The sequence below is a fragment of the Lycorma delicatula genome, chromosome 13, assembly GCF_047948215.1.
Source record: "Lycorma delicatula isolate Av1 chromosome 13, ASM4794821v1, whole genome shotgun sequence".
NCBI classification, from domain to species: domain Eukaryota; kingdom Metazoa; phylum Arthropoda; class Insecta; order Hemiptera; family Fulgoridae; genus Lycorma; species Lycorma delicatula.
In genome coordinates this window covers 5,411,172-5,432,280 of record NC_134467.1, presented here as the reverse complement: position 1 = coordinate 5,432,280, position 21,109 = coordinate 5,411,172, and the positions used below count along the sequence as shown (strand labels likewise).

Here is a 21,109-nt window from a genome sequence, read left to right as displayed (position 1 = left end):
AATTTTTTAGGTCCTGTTATTCAGTGTTTCATGATGCACTACATATTTGTCAGGATATAACTCAACTGATCTGAAATTTTCTTTCTCTGTAAGTAAATAAATGAAGAGAAAGAAGCAGGCTGGTAGACAATATAATAATATTTGCTAAACAACTATAGAACAGGGAATAGAAACGTTGAAGGAAATTGATATACTTTGATAGGTTTGTGAATTGTATTGCTCCATCCATCTCTCAGCAATTATCTAAAAGGTATGTGGCCCCCTTGTGTGGCCTTGTAGTATTTGTTTACGAAGGTGTTGACAGGTCTTGAAAATTTCAATAATCGGTTTGGAAGGATGAATATTTTTGTGTTTTATATAGGTACGTAGAATGCAGTCATGAGCAGAATGTCTGTCATGTTATTTAGGTATGTCTACATTTGGGAGATTTATAGAGAAGATTGTGTTGCATCCAGTTACTTTTAAGATAATATCTACAATTGTAATTAAAAGAAACAAGTAAATAACCACACTTAAATACAATTCGTGTCTTAGTGTGGCTCAAAGAACTGTAATTCATTACTGCTAGTAAAGAATATAAAAAGCTAATATAGAAAGTAATTTTTATCTTAAATTTCAAATTTATTGTACCTTTTTATCACAAATAATAGAAAATTCACTTTCATTTGTTTTAAATAAATACTGATAAAGCTCTACAGCATTTTTATAGATTTCTCAAGTTTATACATTTTGTTGATGTCAATAATAATAATAATAATAATTAACAATCTCTTTTGATTAATGATAATTTGTGTTTAATAATTTTAATTATTATTTAATTATAATTTTATTTTTTAAAACTAATTGAATTATCTTTTGAACGATATATTTACTGTTTTTAACACAAAATTAAAACAATAATAGATAATTTAAAAAAGTATAACAAAAGAACTGAAAATTATATATTTGGTTGAGCAACATTCTAGTACGTAAAATTCAGTAAAATAATAATCAGGAAAAAATGAAAGTATAGAGAAGATGAGACTTATAGTGGTGAAAGAAGTTATAATGAAATAAGGAAAGATGTAAGGAACAAGAAAAATATTCAGTAAATAAAATAATACAAATTTACAGAAATGGAAGAACCGTACAAATTTATGGCACATCATTTTGATGAATTTGATATTTTATTTTGTTTACTTTTTTGTATGTAAAGTCTTAAAATATCCATCTTAACATAAATCTCAAATACAATTTACTTAAAAAGTACATTACGTTAGGGCACAACTACAATTAGGCACTTACATCGGTTCAATTTCAGTCGGACAATTCCTGAGAAAGTTCTGTATTCTTTATCCTTATGAAAAAAGTAAAAAAAACAGTAACATGTAGGGGGTTCAAATCCATTAAAAGTTATACTTTTAGCTAGCTACTTGAATCTGAGGTAGTAGCATCGCAAATCAATTAATATCAGGAATATTATCTATTCACTCAAGTAAAGGATTACCACCACTTAACCCTCCATTGGGGGATCTGGGTGAATGGTGTATAATGCAGTCAGATAATTCCACAGGGCATACAATTTTAGGAATGGATGACTGTTTTGCTTAATAAAGAAAGGTTAAATTTGTTTTCAGGTAGCTGTTTAATACGTAAAGAATAGAGATATGGATATGATATGATATAAGAATAGGAGGATATGGTTTCTTTAATAATTATTTAACCGGGCTGCAAAAAGTAAAGGTTATTTGGATACTCAAAATTCACAAAAAAATCTATCAAATAATATTTCTATTCTACTCCACAGTTAAACTAATTTTAAAACTACAGCTTGGAACAATAAGATAATTCTTACATTAAGTAAGTAAATTAAACTAGCAAATTAAAAATTGGTTATCGTTATACAGAATGTATACAGTATAATTTATTATTTTATTTTTGGTAAAGAACTTACGATCTTTAGTTGTATAACCAACACCACCAACAGGATTAGAAGTTTCCTAAGGACCATCATATTTTACTGTGTAACCATCTAATTCTTGTCCTATTGCATTCATTAATGGGAATTTTCCTGTTCCACAAGACCCTCTGAAGTCTTCCGTAACTACAGACCAAACCATGATACCTCCAAATCCTTCTTCTTTTAACCAAGCCATCTACAAATGAAAAAATTAAATATAATTAGTAATAGTTATTTATATCTTAAAAAAACTGCATCTTGTAAAAATCTGTAGTTCTTTTTGATGTTTACTGCAGCAGTAAACAGCTTAATCACTTTACATATTGGCTGCCAACTCTGTAGGATTTATGAAGCCTCCTGTGTGTTCTTAAATTCTGAGTCTGTTGCGTATGGAGTTTCACTATTGTTTAAAACTCTCCTCCATTCAATCGTCATCCGTTTAGCACGTTTATTTTATTTTAAATACACACAATATGAAATTTACTTCATTATCTAAAGCTGGATTAAGAGATTTTTATTTTTGTAATATAGTAATTTTTTCAGTTTGGATTTTTGAGATAACAGCCGATAAATTTTTTCTTTCATTTAACTATTTTTAGTGTAAGGTGATACACAATAGGCATAGATTTACAAATAACTTATATAGACCACTGCTATTGAAAAAAATAAAATAAAATGTGCTTTATTGACAAGGCAAAAGTAAGTTACTTTACTTATTTACTTACTTAGTAAGTAAGTAAGTTACTTGACTTAGTTATTTACTTCACAGAAAATAATAATAATAAAAATTGAATAATTCATTCAATGGAATAAATGATAGATTTGCATAAAATTCATGTAATAATTTATTTAATTTAATGGAATTTACAACTACATAAATTCAGATGTTTGGCTACCTTTGTTATATCCATTGAATTGCAGACCATGATTACTAATTTGCAGTATCATTATAACAACATTTATATTACACAAGTAAATGCAATTTTACCCATCATGCCTGATAAAGGCATTTGAGGTTCTTTATAGATTGTTGGTATATGTCTTTGTTATGCTATTATGAATCTTGAAGTACAAAACTCTCAGTTTCCATTTTCTGAGCAAAAATTCTTTATTTAACAACAAACTTGTTCATTAATATTTTATTAATATTTTGCTACTTGCAAAAATAAAAACGATACAATATTTGAATCTTTGCGGACGAGTCTACAGTCACAAATTAAGCTTTTTATATGGAAAAATTATTATTAAAATATATTTAATCCACTGGCAAAGAGTTAAAAAAATAATTGAAGAATGAAAATATATATAAATATAAAATATTGCAATATGAGATATTAATAAAAATCATTCGAGAAAAACTATTATTCCATTTAATGTTAAGTTATTTTATTTTAAGATGAAGAAAATTAAGGTTCTTTATTTTTTTTTTTATTATAATTCAATTAGATTTTAACAATTGCTGTTTGTACAACAGCAATATTTGTGGATAAAAAACGTTTAATTTTATTCATATAAATTTATATGAAGATCTTTCAAATAATTCAGTAATTTATTAAAGACTAGTCGGAACCTGGACCCCCAAGGCCAAGGTAAAACTTCCACCCAAGTCAGGGTCTCCCAGGGCCGCAGCGCTCGCCATTCCTGTGTTACAGAGGGACGGCGCCTTGAACACCCAAAGAGTTAAATTCGGTCGCCATTCCCGTCTACCTAGAAGGCTACGCTCCCCTGGACATGCGCACTGTTCATTATCCTCATTAGTGTGAGAATAATACTGATAAATAACAAATATTCAGACCTATATACTGATAAATAACAAAAAAATATAGAAACCTGAAAAAGAAACTAGAAAAAGACAGAATAACAGTAGCTTTTAACCTTGCTTTTTCTGTTTAGCTTCGGAACCATAACACTTCACAGGATGGATGATGGGTTTGAAGTGTAGTCTTGTACAGTCTCAGGTCGACCATTCCTGAGAATTGTGGTTAATTGAAACACAAGAACACCGGTATACACGGTCTAGTATTCAAATCCGTATAACAGTAACTGCCTTTACTAGAATTTGAACGTTAGAAAGATCTACTTCCAAATCAGCTGAAGAGTTAACCACTAGACCGACCCCCGGTGGGTTAGAATAACAATAGCTAAAGTAACTAAAGTACACACACTTTTGACAGAAAAATTCATAACTTATTTCTTTGCCATAATAATGAAGTAAAAGAATTAATCTTTTTTTTTCCGTAAAGAATATCTTTAATTTACAACTTCACGCTCCTTGGGGGTGAAAAAATAATACAATTATTAATGTTCAAGGGAGCAAGAGCCTCGGTCTGTGGCTTAAAACCTTCCCTGGTGTAATACGAATGTATCCTGAAAATGTGAAAGCAATCGATCAGTTGGTTCTTCAGAGATTTTTTTAAATGAAATACATCAAAAAACCTTCTCAGTTATGCCCAAGAAACATGGGTAAAAATCTGGTTGCGTTTGATCAAGTGGTTTTTTGTTTATCCCGAACAAACAAAACCCCTTTTCATCTTTATGTAATAGATATACGAGATCTAAAATAACGAGACAATTTTTTTTGACAACCACTTTAAAGCTACTAGTAAACATATGGTTATTATATGACCAGCTGATTTATATTGGGTATGATACTGCTCTAGTATATTCATAACAATCTTGATAAGTTGCAAACTGTAATGCAAGTGATCTGGATAATTTAGGCTTATGTCAGTAAATTAGTTCATAACGCTTTAAAATAAAATATCAAATTTTTAATTTTTCATCTAGTTTCGGCTTATTAGTTACATGAATACACCATAATGGTGACTGTGCTTATATAAATGCAACTGAAGTGAAATATCAGGTGAATTTTATTACATACTTGGGTTGATGGTTTATTAAATTTAAGGAAGTTTTTTCCACTCTATCTTCTAAACCAAATCTACTTTGTCCTAGTTAATTTGAAATTCAATTATAGATTGCATTGCCAACATAAGAAAAATAATAGAGGTGTGAATTATGGCAGCTAAAAAACAATAAAAAATTAGGGAATTACCTACCGAAAGATAGTGAACTATAAACCTAGGTAATACCTAGGTTCTATAACTGCCTGCTGGGTAGTGTAGGAAGTACCTGTAACCTTATTTTAAATTTAACTTAAGAGTGGATTTTCTATTTTGCATTTGATGAGATGGAAGCACTGTCTGGCATTGTGGCATTGACTTCTTACTAAACTGTATACTTATAATGTTGTCAATCTATAATATCTATAATGTTGTTATATAATCTATAATATAGTGTGGATGACAATTTTGTATATTGTATAATTTTTATACATATATATATATATATATCTATAGCCTAGGACACTCCCAGTAAAATAAGGAATCCAACTTAGTCATACTTCTAAATTGGTTCAACTGTTGTGCAGCTACATTGGAACAAACATACAAACACACATATATACATATATATATATATATATATATATATATATATATATATATATATATATACACACATTCTAAATACATTACACTCGTTTTTGAGCAGTGTAAAAATTGAGATACACCAATGAACTGTTAAAACTTTGTTTTTCAAAAACTGTCTGCCTTAAAAAAATCCTATCCTTGAACCCACCTTCAATTTATAATTAGTACAAAGTAACTGTGTACCACCTTAAGGGAGGTACAAATAATGTTAATTTTTCCATTATGTTAATATAACAATATATATTCTATAACATTAGAAACAAACCTGCAAATCCACTTCTAATAACACTTTACTCGTACATCCTTCCAGCTTTCCTTTCTAATTACACGCTTCACTTAAGACCTGAAGAATACATGTGCTGTTGCTGCTTTTTGAGGTCACAAATCAAATTTTATGATCAAATAGTAAATGTAATCATAACAGCAAGTGTTTCCTTAAACCCAACTGATATAATATTGAATATTGGACTTAAATAAGAATTTGTGTGAAGATTACAGTAGGGATGATGTACAGCGTAATAGGCAGTATTATATTGTGTATCCAATTAACAGGATTTGTAATCGGTGATCAGTGACAGCTGATTGGCGATTATAATAATTATTATTTATTATGTTACAGTTACGTTAATGTGCTATAATGGGTTAACTAATACTATAATGCCAGATTAAAGTAATGGTTAAAACGTAGATAGACATTGGCAATATAAGTTGTAAAAATGTTTAACTTCTTAGTAAGCAGTATTATATTTTATTTGATAATGTAAATCTATTTCATGTGTTCTTGTTGCTTTTTACTACCCTGTCTAGCGCTATAGCAGTAGAAGTTAAAGTATGGTAACCCATCAAAATAACCTTTTAAATAAAAACTACAATGAGACAAGAGGATGGTCTTACAATATTACTCGATTGTGCTCTGGAAAAATTAATTGCAGAATATAATAGGAAAATAAAAATACTTAATAAAAATGGGGGGAGGGGGTTAACATCTTAATATTTAAATGTAAATGTTTTACCATTAGCTGATGATCTGATAACTTTGGTAAAAGACTTTAGATAGAGAAAATTAAAATCAAGAACTAGAAAAATGTGCAAACAAAATTAGGCTACAAATTTTATATAATGGATTCCAATAATAAAAGTAGAATCCAAAAAGTGAAAATTTCAGAATAAGAATCAATCAAGAGTTAAAAATTTAAAGCAAAATAATTATGCTGAACATTTTTTGAAAAAAATAAAAGCCAGAACACAAAAAATCAAAGTGGCTTTCATCTTACAAAATTTCTTAGGGAAATCTAATAATTGTAACTTTACGGCCAAAACTCAAAATAATACTGCTAAATTAAGCAAATCTGAAGAATTTTACCAAAATTTTGAAAAGTCATACAATTAGAAAAAGAACTAATTTTATGGTCACTTGACTGGAATGGATGAAAATAAATTAATGAAACAAATATTTAACTTTTTTTTAAAAAAGGAAAACCAAATAAGCTAGTTAAAAAAATGTAAAATCTCAAATTATTAAATATTTCCACAGAAGTAATTTCTGATGAAATCTTTCAGAAAACTAATCTTTCAAGAAAACTAGATAACAGCAATAAAGTAAGCAATAAATAGCAAGATAATAAAGCAAGTAGTAACGTAAGCAAGGTAATAGCAATAAAAGGACTAAAATAAAATAGCAATAAGATATGTTTCTAACTTTTGAAATGTACTCTAGCTTATCAGAAACAAAACTGAATCAATATGTAATGACACCCTTAGCTATTGAATCTGCACTTTTTTTTTTTATTTATTAGTTCACATCTTATTTGCATTGACAATAGGATTCACACATTTATACACTGAACCACCCTAATTGAATGACTAATTACACAATTTATCAGGAACATCAAAATAAAAGATTTTAAGACAGATTAGCTTTATAATTTCATCCAGATTAGGATGAAAATAACTTTATCAAAAATTCAACAATTTTCTCAAGAACTCTTATGACTTGAAATTATAACTACAGTGGCTTCTTCAAAACAAACAATATAGTACATTCAGAGTTGTAACTCATTCAGAGTTGTATCTTCCTGTGCAATATCTTATCTGTAAAAGCATCTTCAAGAAAAGAATTTCATTTAAAAACATTTCATTACAATGAATAAACATTGAAAAACATTTTTTTGAAATAATGATTGCCTTTACATAGTAATTTTTAATATAATTTAAAACATAATTTCAAAGACAATGTTAAACATTGCCAATATTAACATAACCATCTACTCACCATTTGTGTTCCGTAAAAAAGCAACTAACGTTTAGTAGGTTTGAACCTGATCTCTCTAAGAGAGAGATAACCTCTCTCTCAGAGAGAGAGAGAGAGAGAGAGCGACACAAAAAAAAAATCAAAATCTGCAAGAGCTTAAAAAAGTTTTATAAAGATTTTTGGCCCTTCTATGATGATCTTCCATTCAGTTATGCAGTTATGTTCCTGGAAAACACTTTTCCAGATATTCGATCAGACGAGGAAGTCCAACTGCATGGCCACTTTCTTTCTTTTTCCTGTTTAGCCACCAGTAACTACTGTTTAGATAATACTTTAGAGGATGAATGAGGATGATATGTATGAGTGTAAATGAAATATAGTCTTGTACATTCTCAGTTCGACCATTCCTGAGATGTGTGGTTAATTGAAACCCAACCACCAAAGAACACCGGTATCCACGATCTAGTATTCAAATCCGTGTAAAAATAGCTGGCTTTACTAGGACTTGAACGCTGGAACTCTTGGCTTCCAAATCAGCTGATTTGGGAAGACGCGTTCACCACTAGACCAACCCGGTGGGTTAAGGTTAGGATGCACTAAATTTAGCTATCATTTTCATTGATTATTTACGAAAACCATTAATGATACCGTACGAAATATGTAATAATTAATTTTTTCCCTAATTATGTTATGTGCTTAAGGTATTGACCTATAAGCAAAATTTGTTTCAAGATTCTTTAGAAATAACTTTTAGTACTCTCATTAAAAATCTGTTATGGTTACATTTTTCCTTATAACTTAAAGTATCTTAAAATAGAAAGATGTCACTCTCAGATATCACTTCTCTGGATGTTTTTGCTTGGGGTTTTATTATAAATTATACCAAAGAAAATATTGAGATTTTAATGATTTAACACAAAAAATGTTAAAGGTGTTTGGTCTAATAATGCCGCAGATGCTCCCAAACACCTAGCAAGAGTTAGATTATTGTCTAGGCATCTGACCAGCTAAAAAAAGTGCATACACTGAAGTTGACTAGCCTACATTAGAACATGACGAGTTGCTAAGTTTAGTAAAAAAAAAAAAGATGAAAGTTATTAACATGTACTTTTGGATACTTTTAGTCTGGACATCCTGTAGATTATGAAGTGTGTGTGTGTGTGTGTGTGTGTATATATATATATATATATATATATATATATATATATATATAAAAAAACAAAGAAAATATTATTTATAATATATAATTATATATTAAAATTAATATAATATATAATTAATATAATATCTTATAAGATATAAATAATACAATGATAATAAATTTATAATAATTAAAATAAAAACACCTCATACTGCATGATATTTTTTTAATTCTTACAAATTAGCACTTCTGTGGTACACACCTTAGTTAAAAACCACACCATATGGCAGAGTATTTCTTCACTAAAAGAGGATGAATATATTCTGGGCCCATCAAAGAATTAATTCGGCAAATGGCCTCTTCAACACCACTGTCAGTTAAAATAACATTTGCTACATACACAGCAGATGTATATTCACATATTTCAGTCAACATCACGTCCAGTTAGTTAATTATATAATTTTCGTCATTAAACTGAATAATAATAAAAGTACTTAAATTAGTTTTTGTGGAATTTCATAATTTCAAACCAAAATGTGAACTAAAAAATAAATGGGTGAAATAACAAAGGTTTAGTGAAAAATAAAGGGCATAATAACATGGTTTTGCACTAAAATAAAGAACAAAAAGGGATTAAAAACCATAATTAAAAAAATAAAATCAAAGAATTAAGACAGAAATATGCCAGGAAATGAAAAATCTTGTTGAACATTTTTTTATACCAACTTACTATCTATGGAATTTACAAAAACTATTACAAATATGAGTTTTAACTATTACAAATATGAGTTTTATTTTCTTAATGTGTGAGTTGTAATAAAATGAACAACAAAGTAACGTCACCATGGTCCAATTGGATCAGCATGATGCGTAAACAATGTGTAATTATGTACTCAGGCCTACCATTCCTGAGAAATAAGGTGCCACCAAAGCATATCAGTATGCATGGTTTAGTTTTTAAATCCGTATAAAAGCAACTAACGTTTAGTAGGTTTGAACCTGATCTCTCTAAGAGAGAGATAACCTCTCTGTCAGAGAGAGAGAGAGAGAGAGAGAGAGAGTGACACAAAAAAAAATCAAAATCTCCAGGAGCTTAAAGAAGTTAAGATAAAGATTTTTGGCCCTTCTATGATGGTCTTTCATTCAGTTATGCAGAAAAAGAGGAGCGCAATAGAACATGTTAAGGTAAAAAGAAATTTAAAAGAAATTTTAAAAAAATTTAAAGACAGGTGTCAACAAATTAATATTTTTAATAAAATAATATTATACTGTACATTTATGTAAAACTATAATGTATAGAACTGTTACTTTAAACTTTTAAGAGCGTTTTTATATTTTCACAATATACTAATGAAGCAACAGTTATTCATTAGTTTTATTTTTAGTTAGCAAACCTTATTATAATAATTCAATACAAAGTTTAATTTTTTGTTTATAAAAGTCTGATTAGTTATAGTATAAGTCAGTAGGATAAGAAACTAATTAAATATCTCTTGTAATGTTACTATATTTTTTTTGTCTTTAATTTTTAAGAATGTTTTTATATTTTCAGTGTACTAATGAAGCAATAGTTATTCATTAGTTTATTTTTAGTTTGTAAACCTAATGGTAATTAACCAATTAAATATCTCTTATAATGTATTTTTGTACTGTTATCTAAAAAAATGAAAGTGTTTTGTTGTAAGTAACGTCTTTACATTCTATCTCTACAATTATTTTGTTTCCTAGTAATTTCAATAATTCAGAAAAACATTTTATAATATAAACCTAATAATATCATGAACACTTGTATTAGGTTTCAGTTCAAGAAAAGAGCAGGCAAAATTAAGTTTCTAGGCAGACAGCTGTTTTTCAAAGCATATTTTTCAACTATAACTAAAACATCCAAGTTCAAAACGCCCTATGTAGCCGATCACCATTGTTTGACATAACCTACATGTTTTTTGAATTGTAAGAAATCTTCTAAGCAAGTAATAGATGAAAAAAAGAATTTATCTTAAATACAGGTAATTAGAAATCTTAGATTAAATTTATGATATAACTGTTATATTACATTCTGTTAATTCAATTTCAAAGGTTTTTCTGCTCTCCTGAAAAAATTAGAATGAATGACTATATAACTATATAACTATTATATATATAGTTATATAACTATATATATATAGTTATATAACTATACAATTAAATATGCATTTTAATTGCTCTCATTTAAAGTGTAACATTCAACTCAGAAATAGGATATGCCACGTTTAAAAACAATTGCAGTTGCTGTTTTTAAGAGAACTGCAATTATTATTTTTAACAGATGGTAAGTTTTAAGCTAGAAACGTTTTGATTCTCAATGTGGGTGGTGGGTGAAAAAGTTTAACAATCAATTGTTTAAAAGAATATTACATAAAAAAAAAAACAAAAAACATGGTGAATATTTGGACTGTACAACTATGCTGGCCAGGAGTTTGACTGTGTGGTTTGTCAAGCTCTTCATCATTTGGCCATTAACATTTTACTTTACTTTACAATCTTCAATCTCAAACATAAACAATAAAACAATAAATCTCAAACATTTTTAAGTGATCATAAAAACACAAGTATAAAACATAATTATGTATAAAATATAATTCTCAAGACTTATCTCTTCTAATAGAAGAGATACAATAATATGAATAATATCTGTATGACTAATAATTAAAATATAATAAAGCAGATCTTTAAATAATTACAGTTACGGCATTCGTGATTTGTACATTTTGACAATCTTAAAATCTTACACAGTATACAGAAAGTAAGGCAAATCAGTAAGAATTTCAAATTAAAGTTTTATAAATTCTTAAATTAACAGTTTCACTCCAGTAGCAGTTATTTTAAATAAATAATATTTAGTTTATATTAATTTTAACAATAGTTTCATAAAATAAATCAACAGCACTTATGTATTGAATAACGCTAATGTACTGTCTTTTTCTAATTAGTCTTTGGAATGTAACGTACTACTTCAGAGGATTATATGTATGAACGTAAATGAAATTTAATCATGTACAATCTCAGGTCAACCATTCCTAAGATGTCTGGTTATATTTGAAACTCAACCGCAAAAGGAAAACAGTTATTAATGATCTAGTATTCAAATCTGTTTAAAAGAAAGTTCTAAGGTTCAAATTCTAGTAAAGGCAGTACAGATATGTACTTTTATACAGATTTGAATTTTACTAGATTAAGGATATTGGTATTGGGTTACAATTAACTGCCTATCTCAGGAATGGTCGACCTGAGACTGTACAAGACTAAACTCCATTTATATTCATATATATCATCATCTGAAGAAATATCTTGCAGCGATTCCAGAACCTAATCAGAAAAAGAGAGAATGGTAACGTACCAATTAATTTTTCAAAGTAATGCTTCTAAATAATTAAATTTTTTATAATGATTTAATAAATGTAATCTGATATTTTCATTGGCTTTTAATTATTGCTACTTAAAAATTATACCAAGAACATTCTAGTATCGAGTTAAATTTTAAAAGTGTTTATTTGGTTATTTGAAATACCAAATGAAGTTTTTCATTTGCCCAAGTAATTTCCTTTTCAGATAATGTGTATCTATGTCCAGAAACAGATTACGGATTAACTTCTGTTAGTATTTCCTGTCGAGGTAATATTAGAATATCACTGTGTGCTGGAAAAACATAAAAAGGAGATGGACCTTGAAAGTGAGGAAAACTTACTTCCGCTTCTTCTGTTGATTCTTTTCTAGATAATACACAAACTAACCACAAAGCACCATTATAATGCACAAGACAAAAACTTTTATATCATAAATTTGAGGAAAACAAACTTCTCTTTCGTGCAAAACTTTAAGTTGTTCATATTCTTCATTTCTGGAAATAATTTTTGTTTTAAAATATCCTTTCCTGACTGGTAAAAAAGCACGCAACTTCTGAGTACCTTAGATTGCCATCGTTTTGCTAAATACTTTTCATTTGAAACAAATATGAAATTCATATTTTTAATATTTGACCAAGCCTAATAATAAAGCCGAGTGACTGTTGTTACTTGATCTTGCTATGGGCGTTGTAAACTTGCTTTTGATGTTAATCTTTTCTTTTAAGACTATCACCAAAACCAACAAATGCACTTTTTAATGTGATGTGGCAAACGAATGTCATTCTGCCCCTGGACCAAAGTCATCCTCATCATACATTAAATTCACAAAATTTTTACGATTTTTATATTGAGCTGCTGAGCCATCTGAGAAGTAAGTTTATTCACAATATTATACTATTCTTTTAAAAACTGAATTAGTTTTTACCTTTTTTAAGGTGACACTTTCATTTTCAACTTTAAAATTTTCTAATTTAACCAAGTTGGTCTCTTCAATTGCTAAAGGATCTTTTTCAATATCACCATTAATAACATCTAGCGGTTCCTCTTTCAGTTGTACTAAATCCTGTAATACAAAACAAAATATGAATGCTACAAATTAAATATGTTTATGATTATTTGTATAATTTATAAAATTAAAATAAATTGCAACTCTAATTGACTTACAACACACATTAACAGATCAGCGACTGTTATATTATTATTATTATTATTAGACGACTTTAATGTGCAAGGTTTTACATGAGAAAATCACAAAAACCTTTCTTTTGTTAAATATTAACATCCAAATTTAAATGTTAAAAATGCTAAAGACAGCAACAAAATTCTAGCAAGTACTTTGAAAAACTATTAAACTACGAGGAACCTAAGGTAAGATTTCAATTCCAAAATTCAGCAATATGAACTGACAAATCAAAAACACATAAGGAAATAAAAATAGACAAATTCATCAAGAAAATAAACAAGGTAACAGGTGATGGCTTGATTGCAGCAGAATTACAAAAGAATCATGCAAACAGCAATGAAAAAACTTCCATTAATACATCCACTACACAAATATGAAAATGATACAGAAGTAAATAACTACAAAAGGATTAACCTCTTACCTATGACATACAAAATCCTTTCAAAAGGACTTCAAATTAGAATCTAATTAATCGCAGACTACGGCTAAAAACATTTACCAAAAAGACAGAATTCATAACCATCCAAGATTCCCTAAAGTTGCAAAATAACAAAATATGGGAAAATCAATAAATTCAACAAATTTAAATATATGGGAGAAATAACCCAAATTAATGGTTTAGATAAAAAAAGCCAATCAAGCGCGAATGAGAATATTAAAATAAGCCTATCAACTAACAAAAGATATCTTCAACAAAAAGAATATTTCAGAAGATGCCTAAATCAGATATTAAAATAATCAAGTAGTAAAAAGTAGAGATGCACCTGTTTACATCAGATGCATAATCAGTTTAAAAACAGACAACTTAGTCCAGCAGAATAAAAGAAGGTAAAGACTAGAGAAAAGTCCTATGACCAATGTTTAAACAGTTTCCCTAATATGGTGTTTATTATGGCCACTATAGATTAGAATATTACCGGGTTACTAGGGTATATTTTGGGCTTCTCAGTCAAAATCTTTCATTAACTAAAAAGGGTATGAAACAAAAATGCATAAAGAGCATATGACAAAAGAGACCAATTTTTAAATAAAACTGATGATTTAGTTAGTGAATAGTAACAGTGAAACTGAAGGTAGTAGACAACTCAGAAACAAGGTGAATCAAAATCAATATAACTTAAGGAAAATTCCAAGTTCAATTTGTTTGATTCAAAAAATCTAAGAAAAACGTTTGATTTTTCATTTTTTATTCTAACAAAAGAACATCAAAAAATTGTTTTATTGGAAATATGAATATTTGAATGAAGCTCACCATCCAGATAAAAAATTATATTCATTAAGTACAGAAACTGAATATAACAGTTTTATGAGGAGAACCTTAGTTTAGATCGAAGAAAATTTAAATCTTCTGAGTTAGGTAATAAGATTAAAAAACTGCAGTTTATTTTTCATATTTTTTCTGTCTCAACCGCTTTACAGATTGAATCGATTGTCAAAATAATTCTTGTTTTTTAATTGTAATCATTATTACTCAGCCTTAAAAAAAAATTTATCTTATCCGGTGACAGGAATATAAATTTACCAAATAACAATAATAAAATAAATAAGTATAAAATCCTACAGAATAGTCAGGGATAAAAATCACAAGTTAATATTACTTTGAGGCCAACATAAGTTTAAGATCATTTGCAGACTATTTGTTTAAAAGAGATAAGATAACCTTGTTTTAAATTACAACCAGAGCATTTAGACCATACGATAGTTCTAAACAGTAAACAGAAAAATAAGTTACAATGTAAAGATAGATTTTAGTTGTTTTAATGATTTAATTAACGAAAAAGATTCTAGTTCTATAAATAAATAAAGGCCTATATCCATAAAAAAAAATAACATTAATGATGTTTTCATTATCAATAAACTGAATAAAGGAATTGAATATGCCAAAAATACTGCTAAGACTATTAAATTTCTGTAAAGCTAAGCCTTGGTCAGTTAAAAACATAACCCTACTTCTTTTTTTAACTAAGAAAGTGAATTAAATTAAAAGATAAATTATCCAGATGTCAATGTTTAAATAAGTATTACAAAAGATAAAACAAACTTAATACTTAAAATTTTTAGAACAGATTAAACAATAAACTGCGTATACAGAAAATATAAAATCAAAATGCTAAAGAATAAGGGTATGACAGATGAGCAGAGATAGTTATGAATCACCTAGTGAATTTTTTATTAGAGTTGGCAATAAAATAGATATACACTGAATGCAATATTGACATTACTAATTAAGCGACAGAAATAATCCTTTATAGATAATTAGATAAAACAATAAACTGTGAGCACACAAGTAGGCGCAATATAAAAAGTATTATTTTTCCTTAAAAGATCATAGAGTTGGTTGTTGATGTGGGGAAAGCAATATAGCTTTGGTAAATATCTTTTATTTAAATAGCGATTTATCAATTTTAATACTATTCAATAAAACAACAACTCACTTTAAAATGTAATTAGCGCTTATCGTACCAGGATAATGTGTTCTTAGCCAAATATTATAAAATGTATATAGTTAAGAATAAAACATTAGTAACTTGTTATAACATCAGTACTATTTAATGAAGATGATTTGAGAACTGAAATACTTCCTGTGTTGTAGAAGGCATTATTTGCTTTCTCATGGCTCCAATTTAACAGTCTTGTGTTAATTACCATCTGGTGGTTCATAAGGTTGTGGTTGTCACTACTATTATAAATATATTTCTCTGACTGAACGTCTTTCTATGTCATATTTTAATATTAATAAACTATTTTGTTATAAATTAACATATTTACGTTAAATTATAATTTTTTTTAGGCTAATGATCTTCATTTTCGCTCAATGAATTATGTAACAGTTGATTTATCATACAACAATATTTCAGTGATTGATCTTCAGCCGATGGAATTACTGGCACTGGCACTTGCACAATATGAATCGAATTCATCAACTTCACACCATTACAAAACATTAGAAAATCATAGTGCTAGAATTAATCTGATTGGAAATCCATTATTATGTGACAGTAGAAATTATCACCTTAAAAAGTTTTTTGAGGGAACTCTAACACCAGAAGCTTATTATTTGATTGATATCATTTCAAATAATCAAATAAATGTAATATTTATGAAAAAGTTCTGTCAGACATCAAAAAAAGCTTTATAGTCATGATACCAAAGAAAGCAGGGGCAGATAAATGTGAAGAATACAGAATACAGTTATAATTAATTTATAATTAAATAATTTGTTCTGGACCAAAGCAATTAGAAGGTTTGTACTGGAATATGGTGCCATCAAAACTTCTAACATGTGAATTAAGTCAAAATAATAAACGAATCTAGTACTAAATGTCCAAAAGAATGGAAATGTTTCTACCGCCCGCAAGAGGAAGGATTGATTATCGATTGCACTGAACTAAGGATAAAAACTTTCCCCTCGAAACTTTCTTCTTGGAATATTACAATTGTACACTAAATCATATAAAAATGTTAATCATACTGAGCTATATTTAGCAAAAAATTATTTATCATCACTGCCACTAGAATTAGATGAAGGTTTCAAGTATATCACGACTTTATCACTTCCCTCAAATAACATTTCACAAATAACTTTGACCGGCTTATCGCCTAATATAACAGTACGTATCAGAATAAATTATTTTAAGTATAGCCATAATGATTGCACATTTAATAATAAATATTTTATTTAATGATTTTCACACTTGTTGACTATAAAATACAGTAATTAGACAAATTGTACTAAAATTGATGTTATAAAGGAAGAAGAGGAAGTTGAGGAGGATGAAATGGGAGAAACAATACTGAGATCTGAATTTAAGAGAGCATTAAAAGATTTAAATGGCAGAAAGGCTCCTGGAATAAATGGAATACCTGTAGAATTACTGCGCAGTGCAGGTGAGGAAGCGATTGATAGATTATACAAGCTGGTGTGTAATATTTATGAAAAAGTTCCGTCAGACATCAAAAAAAGCGTTATAGTCATGATACCAAAGAAAGCAGGGGCAGATAAATGTGAAGAATACAGAATACAGTTTAACTACTTAGTTTACCTAGTCATGCATCAAAAATCTTAACTAGAATTCTATACAGAAGAATTGAGAGGAGAGTGGAAGAAGTGTTAGAAGACCAATTTGGTTTCAGGAAAAGTATAGGGACAAGGGAAGCAATTTTAGGCCTCAGATTAATAGTAGAAGAAAGATTAAAGAAAAACAAACCAACATACTTGGCGTTTATAGACCTAGAAAAAGCATGCAATAACGTAGACTGGAATAAAATGTTCAGCATTTTAAAAAAATTATGGTTCAAATACAGGGATAGAAGAACAATTGCTAGCATGTACAGGAACCAAACAGCAACAGTAACAATTGAAGAACATAAGAAAGAAGCCGTAATAAGAAAGGGAGTCCGAAAGGATGTTCCCTGTCCCCGTTACTTTTTAATCTTTACATGGAACTAGCAGTTCATGATGTTAAAGAACAATTTAGATTCAGAGTAACAATACAAGGTGAAAAGATAAAGATGCTGCGATTTGCTGATGATATAGTAATTCTAGCCGAGAGTAAAAAGGATCTAGAAGAAACAATGTACGGCATAGATGAAGTCCTACGCAACAACTATTGCGTGAAAATAAACAAATACAAAACAAACGTAATGAAATGTATTAGAAATAACAAAGATGTACCAATGAATGTGAAAATAGGAGGAGAAAAGATTATGGAGGTAGAAGAATTTTGTTATTTGGGAAGGAGAATTACTAAAGATGGACGAAGCAGGAGCGATATAAAAGGCGAAATAGCACAAGCGAAACGAGCCTTCAGTCAGAAATATAATTTGTTAACATCAAAAATTAATTTAAATGTCAGGAAAAAATTTTTCAAAGTGTATGTTTGGAGCGTCGCTTTATATGGAAGTGAAGCTTGGACAATCGGAGTATTAAGAAGAAAAGATTAGAAGCTTTTGAAATGCGGTGCTATAGGAGAATGTTAAAAATCAGATGGGTGTTTAAAGTGACAAATGAAGAGGTATTGCGGCAAATAGTTGAAGAAAGAAGCATTTGGAAAAATATAGTTAAAAGAAGAGACAGACTCATAGGCCACATACTAAGGCATCCTGGAATAATCGCTTTAATATTGGAAGGACAGGTAGAAGGAAAAAATTGTGTAGGCAGGCCACGTTTGGAATATGTAAAACAAATTGTTAGGGATGTAGGATGTAGGGGGTATACTGAAATGAAACGACTAGCACTAGATAGGGAATATTGGAGAGCCGCATAAAACCAGTCAAATGACTGAAGACAAAAAAAAAAATGGTATAAAACTACGTTTCTAAAAAAGTTAAGAAAAAAGTTGTCTAAGAAAAACGAATTACTTGTCTTCACTCCGAATAAAAGGCAATGTGAGAATCATAAAATTAAATTTTGAATAATTAAAAGCAATTAAGTTGAGAGAAATTAGAAATTTTGTATAAAATGAAAGCTGTTTAGAAAGAAAATAACATTTACACTTGTTGGTTATGCTTCCACCAATGAGATAATTCAATTACTTCCCGTTTAGCTCAACAATATAATATTTTATACAATACAATATAATTTTAATATTTATTGAAAATATAAAAAAATTTGGCCAAACATGAATTGTAATTAAATTTTAACGTAAGAAAAATTCACACTATAAAAATTTATATAGGTAAAGTATATGGTGATAAGAATATTTATAAATAAAATGTGAGAATTAATAAAACATATTCAATAAAGCTACACTGAAATTTATCAGACTGAAAAGAGATTGTTTTGAATGATCTTTTCTTGTATTAAAGAACTGAAGCAAGAAATCAACACTGAAATTTTGTAAGGTTAGACAAATCATTACTGATGAAATATGAAGGTCATCTCATTCATTAGATTTCAAAATTTCACATATACATAATTTTTATTGAACATTATCGGTACAATAATTTTGTATGATGACTTTCCCTGATCAATGAATGAGGAAAACAAAGGGTGTATTAGCCTTGACATTTCTTGACTGATATAACCAAGAGGGAATAAATTTCTTAATCGTACTGTCGGTGGTAATCGACACAGATTTGTCACAAAACTTCTGAAAATAAACACTGGATATTGAATATGTATCATTCAGCTACTTCAAAACCAAACATTAAGGTAAATTTACACAAAAAAAAATTATAATGGATATTTTCTGAGGCCAGAAATGTAAGAAGTCTTTCCTGAAACTATCACAATAATTACAGTTACTAAAAATACTTAATAAAAACAAAACTTTATTTGAAAACAGAATGTGATGAAATAGAGAAAGATGGTAACAGGGGATGTTTTTTCATAGTTTGATCTGATTTACATAAAACTTGATCAAAATATTGCATATGAGAACAGAATCGACTCATCAGTATAAAATTCAGGTGACGATAATGCCGAAGCATTTTTCACCCAGAAAAAAGTCAAATAAAAAAATAACCATTATAAAATGAAGTAGAGTCAGTTATAGTCTCTAAACATTAAGAAGCAATAGATTTGGGATCGTATCACCGTATCAGTAATTAAAAATTACACAAATTCATAATGAACTCTTATATTTAATAAATATTTCCTTTAGTCTGGAAAAATATTTTATAACAGTATATTGAAATTTACTGAATTTCATGAAAATGTACTTAAAATAAAAATTGAATTCTTACATTAGTTAATGTAGGAAATCAAAGGTACTGGACTAAAACTTCAAATTAAGAAAAGACACCATCATTTTTACTGGACTGAATAAATTAACTGCAATTATTTACTCGGGTATAAGTTGGAATAAGATTTTGTAAAAAAAAAAACTAGCTGGTCAGGGCTCACTTTTCTTAACCAATTGTCTAGCCAGGACCCCCAATGTGCTTCGATATCCTCATGCTTGGGAGAATAATACTGATAAATAAAACTTAAACCTCGTTCAGTTTACAAAAAAATATCATTATATGGTAGGTAAATTTCTTCAAAGCACAGTTTAGTCAGTACAGGACCCAAAACTCTGAGCGATTTGAAGAGTGTGGGTTTCAAAATAGTCAGCCTTCATCTTAAAAATAGTAGTTATATCCATCCATATTTAGTCTGGTTCTTAGTATTACCCTACAAACACCACTAGGAGGTTATCATATTTTGTTTCTTATTTTTCTTATGTGTTTTTTGGTCAAGTAACTGGAGGCAGGTGCAGCCAGCTGGGTCGCACTACAGTAACCGTGGCTATTGGTTGAGCTACCAATAGTACACGAACAAATCCCTTAAAAAATCGAAAATAAAAAAAACACCAAAAATGATCTTTAGAAATTATCTGAAGAATAATTGCAAGCCCAAATCTACTATTGTAATATATTGTCTAATCAGAAATGGGAAAAATTTGGAATCATTTTTCAAAATTTTTTAACTTTCTTCATCCCTTTGCAAAAAATCTAAAAATTGGTTTTTAGATATTCACATGAAGATTATTACACACACACATAAGTTCACGTGCCAAAACTCAAGTTGATATCTTCATTTGTTACTGAGAAATTAAAAAAATAGTAAAAATTTCATTGTACTCCATTTTAACCCTTTAAACCCAGAATTTAAAAAAATCCTTTCTTAATGTGCACTTACACAGTATAAAAAAAACTTGAATACAATTTTTCATTAATTTATCTTCACTAGTTTTCGTTGGGCATTGATAAATCAGTTATCAGTCAAGTCAGTCAAT

The 21,109-nt window shown here is 28.6% G+C and overlaps 2 protein-coding genes across 6 annotated transcripts in view; one reads left to right on the top strand and one right to left on the bottom strand.

Annotated features, from left to right (window-relative positions):
• LOC142333660 (uncharacterized) overlaps positions 1-21,109 on the top strand; it is a 240,648-nt gene that overhangs the window by 91,006 nt on the left and 128,533 nt on the right. The gene's annotated exons all lie outside the window — the stretch shown is intronic.
• Positions 1-21,109, bottom strand: part of LOC142333661 (putative endochitinase) — an 85,956-nt gene that overhangs the window by 2,341 nt on the left and 62,506 nt on the right. For all 4 annotated transcript variants that reach the window (XM_075381059.1, XM_075381061.1, XM_075381062.1 and 1 more), the window contains exons 3-4: positions 13,131-13,268; positions 1,934-2,135 (exon numbers count right to left, since the gene is read on the bottom strand). In XM_075381059.1, the coding sequence (XP_075237174.1) occupies positions 1,980-2,135; positions 13,131-13,268 (294 nt within the window). In that variant the 3' untranslated portion in view covers positions 1,934-1,979. The remainder of the gene's footprint in view (positions 1-1,933; positions 2,136-13,130; positions 13,269-21,109) is intronic.